Below are 9781 nucleotides of genomic sequence, written 5' to 3'. Positions count from 1 at the left end.
CCCCGCCCCTCCCGCGAGACTCTCCGGAAGGAGCCGAGGGGGCTCGGAGGGAGAGCGCGGCGGCACCCCCTGGTGGCGAATGGAGCAGGATTGAAGCAGGATTGAGCCGGGATTGAACGGGATTGAACCGGGATTGAACGGGATTGAACCAGGATTGAACCGGGATTGAACCGGGACTGAATCGGGAACGGAAGTGTAACCGGGATTGTACCGGGATTGAAACGGGAACGGGACATAGCACTGGGATTGAACCGGGATTGAACCGGGATTGCACCGGGAACAGGGCACAGCACGGGCACTGGACATGGGCACAGCACCGGCCACGGGGCACAGCATCGGGACTGCGCTGGGCATGAGGCACCGGGCACGGCACGGGGACAGAGCATGGGGCACGGATTTGGGAATGGGGTACGGATTTGGGAATGGGGCATAAATTTGGGAATGGGGTACGGATTTGGGAAGGGGGCATAAATTTGGGAATGGGGCACGGATTTGGGAATGGGGCACGGATTTGGGAATGGGGCATACCTGGAGCGGGGCGTGGCACCGAGCATGGGGCACTAGCCCGGGCACAGGTCACTGGGGTGCGGGACACTGCTCCGGGCACCCACACTGGGACCCGGTACTGGAGCCAGGCTGGGTGCCGGCCACCCCGGTGCCACTGCAGGGCCACCTCCCCTCCCCTCCCACCTGTGCTGGCACCCCGGTCACCCCTTGCCATTGCCCCCAGAGCGGGCACTCGCTGCCCTGCATGCTCCAGTGCCACTGGACACCACACTCAGCGCAAGGAACAATTTTAATCCAACATAAAACTTCCCGAAGGTACGAACAGAGCCGGGCACTGGGCAGGAAGACACAGTCCCCTTGGCTTTTAAGACATTTCCCATTTAAAAAATCCTCTTCCCACCCTGTCCACGCCAGCAGTGCACAGCCAAGCCCCCCCATGGCACCGTGCCAGTGGGCAGGGGGTGCCCGCTGTCTCCCCAAAACCCCGCTGCCTTTCCAAGACCTTCATACAGAGAGTGGAGGGAGAAGCAAAGGAAACACGGAGCAGCCCTGGTTGCTCGTTTTTGGGGGGGTTTAACAGCACCAGTTGAACGGGAGAAGCGGGATACGGAGCCTGGCACAAACCACACGTGCACAAAAGAATCCAACACGCAGCCCAAAAATCCACCGGGGGTACGGTGACACCTGATGGCAGCGGGGTTGGCAAACCAGGGATGTCCCCCTGTCACCACCATGGCACCAAACCACGGTGTGGGGGGAAGCCAGAACATGCATCAACAAATGGAAACGTTTATAGCCCAGAAAATGGTAGAAATGGGGGAGAAATGCTGGGTTGAGCTGTCGTTTGCTGGATAAAGAGCAAGGAGGTGGGGAGAGAAAGAGGTGAAATTACCAAATTACAAGTGAAGCAGCAGAGGTGCTCACTGGGTTGGGGAGATTAAAAAAAAAAAAACAAAATTGGGATTTTGTAGGTGTCTGTGCACTGGCCAACCACCACCACTGGATTTTGTGGGATTTCTGAAAGAGCAAAAACTGACCCTAAAAATCCCATTAATATTCCCGTCTGGGGAATGTCTCAGTTTTCTCCACCTGGAAGGGCCAGTGGAGCCAGGTGGCTATAAAATCTACAAAAAAAATAATTAAACCCTTTTTATATCTCCTATAAGCTTATAAAATGATCCATATGCACATCATCTGATGATCCATATGCAAGAATATCCCCCCTCTTTATCCCAGCCTGGAGCACCAGCATTTCGGGGATGTTACGGTGGATTTGAGGTTTTGTTTGAATTTTAAATATTAGAATTATGGGGTTCTTAGGAGATCTGGGGTGTTTCCAGCTAGAATTGAAATTCAAAAGTAGGGAAAAGCGAGTGGGTTAGAAAACAGTGGGCTGGGAGCTGGGAGACGCACGGGAAAGGCTGGGACTCCCAGAGCTGGGTTGGCCCCTGCGACAGTCCTGCACTGCCCGTTTAGCTTATAAAAAGTAATAAATTAATTAAGGAATATTTGCATCGAGTCCTTTCTGTACACAGAGGTTGGGGCCCAGCTGGGGAAACGCCGCTGCCGGAAAAGCTCCTGCGTCTCTATAAAAATATGAGCATCTTTCAGGGAGTACAAAAAGCCTTCCAGGGGGGCGAAGTGCCGGGGCACAGCCGGCCCGGCCAGGGTCCAGAGTGGCCCCGGGGACATTTTTCTCACGGATTTGCCGCACAGAACGGGGTGCTGGGGAGGCACTGGGATGCTGCAGGGAGCCTGAACCATCCCTGGTGCCAACATGGGGCTCAGGCGTGCTTGGCCCCGCTCCACACGCCCCGGGGAGCCGGGAGATGAGCACCCGTTGGCTCCTGGCCCTGTGCTGGCACCTGCCAGTGGCCGGGCGATCCCTGCCCGCAGTTCCGCTGCTGCTGGGAGCCACGGTCCCGGTGCTCACACCCATCCCACCACGGCAAGGAGATGCTGCTGTTTGGCTGCTCCGTGCTGCTGATGGGGTAGGAGCCCTGGCATTCCCACTCGGCCACCGCCGGCTCCTGCTCGTCGCTCTCCGAGCCCTGCACCGCGATCTGCGGCACCGTGCCGGGCTTCGGCTTCGGCGGCGGCTCCGCGCCGCCCTGGGCGGCCGTGCCCTGCCCCTCTTCACCCTTGCCACCATCTTCGCTTCCTGCCGCCGTCTCCTGCTCGTCAAAACTCACTTCTTGAACCGCCTCTTGCTTCTTGAAGGAGTCCCTGCGCTCCGACAGGTTCAGGCGCCGCATCACCACCATCTCCTGGTCCCGGTCGTGGCGCTCTGCCAGCCGGGAGCTGGCGGGGTGGTACCCGTGCTCCGCGGGGTACGGCAGCGCGTCGCCCTCCGAGATGGCCTCCCCATCCAGCGTGGACATCTCCAGCCCCAGCTTGCGGCCGCCGCTGGTTTTCTTCTCGGCCAGGATGGTGACGATCTTCTCGGCCGACTGGACGCGCTTGAGGAGGGGGGAGCGGGGGCAGTCGGCGCTGCGGGGCCGCGAGCTCTGCCGGACGATGGTGGGGGGGGACAGGGTCTTGCCCTGGAAGGAATGCGGGGTTTTGGGGTACCCAGGGAGCGGAGACGGGGAGCGCTGGGGGGAAGGCGGGCGCTGGGCCGAGGAAGGGGTGCAGGCCAGGGGCGAGGGGGGGATGCTGCTGGTGGATTTGCGACGTCCCACTTTGTAGCGCGGCCCACCCAGTTTGGGGGCCAGCCCGTGCAGGGAGCTGGGGCGCACGTGGCCGGCGGGTGACGTTGGGGTGCTGGAGGAGGGAGAGGTGCTCTGAGGGGACACAGCATCTGCCGTACAAAGAGAAAAGGTCACTGTAGGGGTGGAGGGACACGGCCTCCCCGAGGGACACGCAGCATCCTGCCCTGCCCCGAGCCAATATCCCCCCTTGGGGTACCTGAGGGCAGGTCGGGAGCGGGGCTGCGGCACGGCGGCGTGGGACCCGGGGACAGGCTGTGCGTGGGGGACTCCGGGAGGCTCTCGCTGGAGGACAGCGAGTGATGGAGACCGGAGGAGAAGCTGCGGCTGGTGTGCAGGACCGACGACTGCTTGGAGATCTTCTTGAAAAGGGATTTTCTCCTGCTGGAGGGACAGGAATAACTTTGGCTTCTCCTTAAAGCTGTTGGTCTCAAGTCTGCTGACCTTGTGGCAGCAGGACCAGACCCCACTGGACATCCCAGTATGGCAGATCCAGAGCATCCAACCCAGTGTTGGTGGGACCAGACCCCACTGGCCACCCTGATATGGCAGATCCAGAGCATTCCCCCAGTACCCCACACACCGGGACAAATGCCACTTTATCCCAGTTTACCTACCTGTCTTGGCCATCCCTTTTCCTGCTCTTTTTACTCCTCCGTGCCATCCTTGTCTTGGAGCTGTTTTTCCTTGCAGGACCGATTTTAATGGAGGTGTTTTCCAGGGCAGTGGTCCGCAGGGCCACTTTATTCCCACTCTGAGGGATGGAAAACAAATCTTTGCAGCACCAGATCTGAGCCAGCTCCTGCCTCAGCTGCCAGCAAAGGCAATGCCAGGGAGCTGCTGAATTGATGTCCTGGGACAGCAGAGTGGCTCTGGTCACCCACCTTCAGCAGCAGCTCCACGACGTCCCGATGGACCAAACCCAGCACGGACTCTCCGTTCACGTGTGTGATGAGATCTCCTGCCCTCAGCCCGGCCTCCTGTGCGGGGCTCCCCTCCTCCACGCTCTGCAACCCAGACAGAGAGGATAAATTGGATGCCAGCTTGCTCCTGGTGTTTTCCCACTGGGAAAGGCACCGCTAGACCCCAGGGCACATACCCAGACCATGTGGTGGACGGTGTAGACGTCGCTGTCGCCCATGTAGACGCGAATGGCTCGCAGCGTGAAGCCGTACTTCTTCCCCGAGCTGTGGATGATGATGGGCGGGCGCAGGCTGGCGATGGCCAGCGAGGAGTCTCGGCTCGGGGAGGAGTCCCGGGAAGAGGGGTTGGATGAGAGGGAGTGAGGGGAGATGGGGCTCATCAGGGCACTGCCACCAAAGTCATCTGCAAGCAGAAGGAGTCACCTCAGTCCGGCAAAACCACGAGACAGTGGCCATCCAGCAGGGTAAACCACACAGCACACAGACCTGAGGTGATGATGAGGGACAGGGCTGAGACAGAGGCAGATTTGGGCACACGGCTACCCAGGGAGGCTCTCTGTCTCTCTGGCATATCCTTCTGGGTGCTCAGCCGACGGCCCCCGCTCGGCTCCAGGCTCCGGGGAGTCGAGTTCTTGGTGCCGGTGCTGTTGCTCCGCAGGCGGATGCGGTTCAGGCTGACCAGATCAGCTGCACAGAGGGGAGGAGGGAGAGTTTGGGGATGTGGAGAAGCCACCCCATGCCATGCAGGATCCTGGTTGCCCCTAGAGAACCCCACATTGGTGCCCACAGACTACGCACCGGATAATGCCGACTGCTTCACCGCGCCGCCAGTCCCTGCATCAGAGTCTCCCACCACAAACTTGGGTTTCTCTGGCTTGGACGCCACACAAGGGCTCTCATCCTCTGAGGAGAAGGCAAATTTGGGCATGGTGTCCAGGCTGAGGGTGCTGGGCAGCGCCGTGGGGCTGCGGCTGCGCTCGTGCCGGGAGGTGTACGGCGTGGAGCTGCCGGACGTCCAGGAGCGGAGGCTGCATGGGAAGAGCAGGAGGGCTCAGGACAACCCAAGCTGGGCAAGACAGATGGCACTGAGCCACTGCAGCATCCCCAGGACACCTCCCACTGACCCCTCAGAAATAACACAAACCCTTCAGCGCCATCACAAACCCATGATGTCAGCACAAATCCTTGGTCCTGACACAAACCCTCAGTGTTGGCAGAAACCCTTAGTGATGGCACAAACCCTCAGTGCTGGCAGAAAGTGCTGGCACAAGCCCTGGGCACTGCAAGAGCCCACACCAGCAGTGCAGCCCCCCTGACCACGCACCGGGGCTCAGTGCCCGCTGGCCGGCTCCTGTCCTCATCTCCCGAGTGCCGGTCCCACCGCTCCTCTTTGTCATCGCAGTGACTCCGCTCAGAGGAGGAGAGGCTCAGGGTGGAGTTGACCGCCAGGAATTCTGAGCTGCTGTACACCTGAGAAGGAGAGGAGCCATCAGCAAGGAGTAGAAATTCGGGAGTTTGGGTGCTATGGTGTCAGCCAAGACAGCGATACTCGGCACAGCCACGCTGTTTGTGGTGCCAAAGCATTTTGGATGCTGCAGGAGGGGCTGGAGCACCTTGCTGAAGCGGTGGGAGCAGGAGGAGAACTGCCCGATCTCCACCGATGATTCCTCGTCGTTGGTTTCCTCATCCTCTGAGTCCAAGTGACGATACCTCTCGGAGCGAGCTGAAAGCAAGAGCCAGAGGGGGAAGGAATGTCACCCTGCCTGCAGCGCCCCACGTCCTGCCTGCAGCAGGGCCAGGTGGGACCTACACCCAGAGGGTGACAGCCCAGCCCCAAATCCCAGGGAAGTTTTAAGGGAGGAAGCAGGTAAGGGTGAGCAGCCTGGAAAGAGGATTGTGCTTGTTTTGTGACTTGGGTTGAAAAGAGACCAGCTTCACCCAGGAGATTTTCATCGCCCATGTGAGCATTCAAAGTGCAGCTGGGATAATGGATTGGCAGAGGTAGAAGAGGGATGGATTTGGCCTCACTGTCAAAGTAGCTGGTGTCATCCTCTGATTCCAGCTGGGGGATGAACTCAGCCTTCTGCCTCAGCAGCCCATTCCAGTCCAGATGGAGGAAGAAGGAATGGTGCTTCACCTCATGTGCACCTCCTGCCAGGCAGAGGAAACCATGTCAGAGGCATGGGGCAGGATCCAGGGTGCTCCCACTCCCACCCCAAACAGCACAGTCTGTCCTCCACATAGAGCAAACGGCTTAAAAAGGATGGACAGGAGCCCTGTGCAGCCTTCCTGGGGGGAACCCCGAGCAGCAAACCTCCTCCAAGCACCCTCAGTGTGGTAGGACATGCTTTGGACTCAAAGCCACACAAGTTTGATGGGAATCAAGGTGCCAGGTCACCCTCTGAGGGGGCTGCCATGCGTACCTGTGCCCAGGCGCTCGAGGGGACACTGCCTCAGCAACCGTGTGATCAGGTCCTGGGCATCTGCAGGGAGAGCCTCGTCCCCTTCTGGCCACATAATTTCATCTGCAAGGAAAAAGGAAAGGGGGGTTGGGGTGGCTGAAAGGGTTTGGACACTTCTGGGCAAGAGGAAAGTCACCCAGGAGCTGCAGCAGGGGAAGGGCCCTCCCAAAGTGGGAAGCCAAAGCTTGAGGAGCCTCCTCACTGTTCAGCGAGGGTGACAGGAAGGAATGGAGCTTCCCACGTGTTAAAGGATGAGCCTTGGCTGCTGGGAACACAAACTTGTCCCTGGCACTCACCACTGATGACCTGCCCAAAGAGCTCCTCGGGGGTGTCTCCGAAGAAGGGCACACAGCCCACCAGGAACTCGTAGAGGATGATGCCCATGGCCCACCAGTCCACGGGCTTCCCGTAGCCCTGGATGAGGATGACTTCGGGAGCAATGTACTCCGGAGTGCCACACACCTGTGTGGGAAGCAGGGGCTGACACCTCTGCAGGGACCTTTGCAACAAGTCCCGAGGTTATCTGGGACCCCAGTGATGGCAGGTCAGCCACGAGGAGCTCGTACCTGCTTGTCCATGAACTCCCGCGTGTCCTTCTCCATGTGCCCTTCGTAGAGGTTCGTGGTCATGTTCATCAGGCCGATCTTTGACAGACCAAAGTCTGTCAGCTTTATGTGGCCCATGGAGGTGATGAGCAAACTGCAGGAGAAGACAGACACCCCACAATGCTGCTGTTTGCTTCTGGGGAGACCTGACACAGACCAGCCACCCTCCAGGGCCTCTGGTCCTGATGCAACAGCACAGAACCAGTCTCTGTGGAACAAAACGCATTCTGCCCTTCCCTCTTGGCTTTCCCTTCCCCATTCAAAGCCCCACCCTTGCTCAGACCTGACCCACACCCTCACTTGTCAGGTTTGAGGTCCCGGTGGACGATGCCGTAGTTGTGGAGATACTCCAGTGCAAGAACGGTCTCAGCAAAGTACATCTTGGCCATGTCGACGGGCAGCGGGCCCATGTTCTTCAGCAACGTGGCACAATCCCCCCCTGTGGGAACACGGGGGGCTCAGGGAAGGCAGCGAGGTCAGCAGGACCAGCAGGCTCTCAGCCAGCCCCTCTGAGCAGCTGATCCCCAGGCATGGGGCACAAATGCTCTCCTAGGTGACCACGGTCACCACCTTCATCAAGGAGATCAGGATCACAAAATCATCTCCCTGTGCTTCTCTCTGCTCCCTGGAGCAAAGCAGGGCAGGAGATGTCCAGGTGGTATCCTTGATGCTCAGGCTTTGATATCCTCCCCTCCTCCCTGCACTGTCCAGCCCCGAGTCCTGCTCTCACCTTCCACATACTCCATGACCATGCAGAGGTGTCGCTTGGTTTCAAAGGAGCAGAACATGCTGACCACGAAGGGGTTCTCAGCAAAGGTGAGGATGTCCCTCTCCACGAACACCTGCTGGATCTGGTTCCTCAGGATAAGGTTCTGCTTGTTGATTTTCTTCAGGGCGAAGCGCTGCCGCGTCTCCCTGTGCCTTACCAGGTACACGGCCCTGGAGGAAGGGCTGGACCTCAACACAAGTCCTCCAGCCACCAGCACTGCCCACCCCACACTGTGGGGCATGGACAAAGAAGGGCTTTGGAGCTGTTTACAGATGGACACAATGGATAGGAGCTCCCCAACTCACCCGTAAGCCCCGTTGCTGATCAGCTTGATGGTCTCGAAGTCCCCTTCGCAGGGCTTCCTCCGTGGCACGGGGACTGAAGGCTGGCTCTGAGGAACACACAGGTTTTTAATGAAGCAGGAATTCACCCAGCACCATCATGTACCACCTCCAAAAGCTTCTTTTTGCCAGAGCCCTCTCCAGTCACAAACCCCAAACCAGAAGCCTGAGATGCTCTGCAGATCAAGAGCCTGCTCTGAGCTCTGTCCACTCAAGAAGCCAAATGAGGGCCTGTGAGATCTTCCCCTTGAATACATTAATCACCCCCGGGGACAATCCAAAATGAACAGCTCCCAGTCTAGGACAGCTGCAAGGAGCTCTGGTGAGGGGTGAGGTGGGAGGAAGCTGGAGGCAGCAGGTGGGATAGGCAGGTGGGACCACGCTCACCTCACAGGTGTCATCGTTCTCCGGTGTGATGGTGTTCCCGCTGTCAAAGTGATCCAGCTGCCCCATTTCTGCAGATGACAGGGATGGTTTTCACTTTCCTCATGCTCAACACCCACCAAAACCACCCCCTGCCCAACCACTCTCCCCCCAAACTTGGAGACCCCGCGGGGATTTGGCCACATGCTTTGCTCAAGCTATTGTATGGAGAAATTCAGGTCATGACGTTAAGAGGTTCAACACGAGGTTAAACGTTTATATAATTCTTTTTTTTTTTTTTAACAGTCATTCCTGCGTTCTCCAGGGATTATTATTTTCTCCCCCCCAGGGCCACAGATTAAGTGTTTTTGAGCTTAATCTGCTTTGCTGAATGTGTTGGAAGCAATAATAAGGGACATGGGGCTGGCCAGAAGGACTTGGCCATCGTCCTGGTCCTGCTGTGACCTCCCTCACCCCTACAGGTCTCCCTGACTCCTCCCAATGCTCAGTTGTGATCACCAGTGGCCAAACTGGGAGTGCACATCCTGCTGCAGACCTCAGAACCCCCAGGCCAAGTGCTTCCCTACCCTCCAGTGGGTCCTTGACAAGCCCCAGTTGGCTGATGATGTATCGGGGAATATCAGTCTTTATTCCCTGTCCAACTTTGGCATGTCCTTCTGCAGCTTCCAGGAGATGGTAAAACTCCTCTGGGTCGAACTCCTGGATGGGGAAAACCAAGCACAGTTGAGGAGAGAGATTTTGCAAAGTTAAACTCTTCCTCTAAGCCTTGCAGGTGACACCAGTAACTGGGGACAGGCCCTGGATGCATCATTCCCTCATCATTCCCCAGATCAACATTGATGAAAAAAAAAGTAGCTTTGTGAGCTGGCCTTGGAAGGAAAACTAAGGAAGATGAAAAATTCATCAGGAACCACAGCCCAAGGTCACTGCTTTAGAAATTCAGCAAAATCAACCAAAAAAAAACCAAAAAAACCCCAAACCTGAAAACCACAGAGTCACGGAATGGTTTGGTCTGGAAAGGAACTTAAAGATCATCTTATTCCATTCCCCTGCCATGGGCAGGGACACCTTCCACCATCCCA

At 57.8% G+C, this 9781-nt stretch overlaps 1 protein-coding gene across 6 annotated transcripts in view; it reads right to left on the bottom strand.

The window, feature by feature from the left end:
- Window positions 1-778: 778 nt before the first annotated feature.
- MAST3 (microtubule associated serine/threonine kinase 3) overlaps window positions 779-9781 on the bottom strand; it is a 29906-nt gene continuing 20903 nt past the window's right edge. For 3 of the 6 annotated variants that reach the window (XM_041415814.1, XM_041415832.1, XM_041415840.1), the window contains 18 exons: window positions 9266-9398; window positions 8703-8770; window positions 8280-8365; window positions 7936-8144; window positions 7506-7644; window positions 7167-7299; window positions 6897-7062; window positions 6562-6663; window positions 6167-6289; window positions 5752-5861; window positions 5463-5608; window positions 4937-5166; window positions 4625-4825; window positions 4315-4541; window positions 4100-4222; window positions 3833-3969; window positions 3415-3599; window positions 779-3307 (listed from right to left, as the gene is read on the bottom strand). In XM_041415814.1, the coding sequence (XP_041271748.1) occupies window positions 2292-3307; window positions 3415-3599; window positions 3833-3969; window positions 4100-4222; window positions 4315-4541; window positions 4625-4825; window positions 4937-5166; window positions 5463-5608; window positions 5752-5861; window positions 6167-6289; window positions 6562-6663; window positions 6897-7062; window positions 7167-7299; window positions 7506-7644; window positions 7936-8144; window positions 8280-8365; window positions 8703-8770; window positions 9266-9398 (3534 nt within the window). In that variant the 3' untranslated portion in view covers window positions 779-2291. The remainder of the gene's footprint in view (window positions 3308-3414; window positions 3600-3832; window positions 3970-4099; window positions 4223-4314; window positions 4542-4624; window positions 4826-4936; window positions 5167-5462; window positions 5609-5751; window positions 5862-6166; window positions 6290-6561; window positions 6664-6896; window positions 7063-7166; window positions 7300-7505; window positions 7645-7935; window positions 8145-8279; window positions 8366-8702; window positions 8771-9265; window positions 9399-9781) is intronic. The other 3 variants (XM_041415822.1, XM_041415858.1, XM_041415849.1) reach the window with 2 other exon arrangements.

This window comes from Onychostruthus taczanowskii, unplaced genomic scaffold (genome assembly GCF_017590055.1).
Source record: "Onychostruthus taczanowskii isolate IOZ18803 unplaced genomic scaffold, ASM1759005v1 scaffold106, whole genome shotgun sequence".
In the NCBI taxonomy this organism is placed as follows: domain Eukaryota; kingdom Metazoa; phylum Chordata; class Aves; order Passeriformes; family Passeridae; genus Onychostruthus; species Onychostruthus taczanowskii.
The sequence above is the reverse complement of the archived record's forward strand: the minus strand, read 5'-3'. Positions and strand labels throughout refer to the sequence as shown.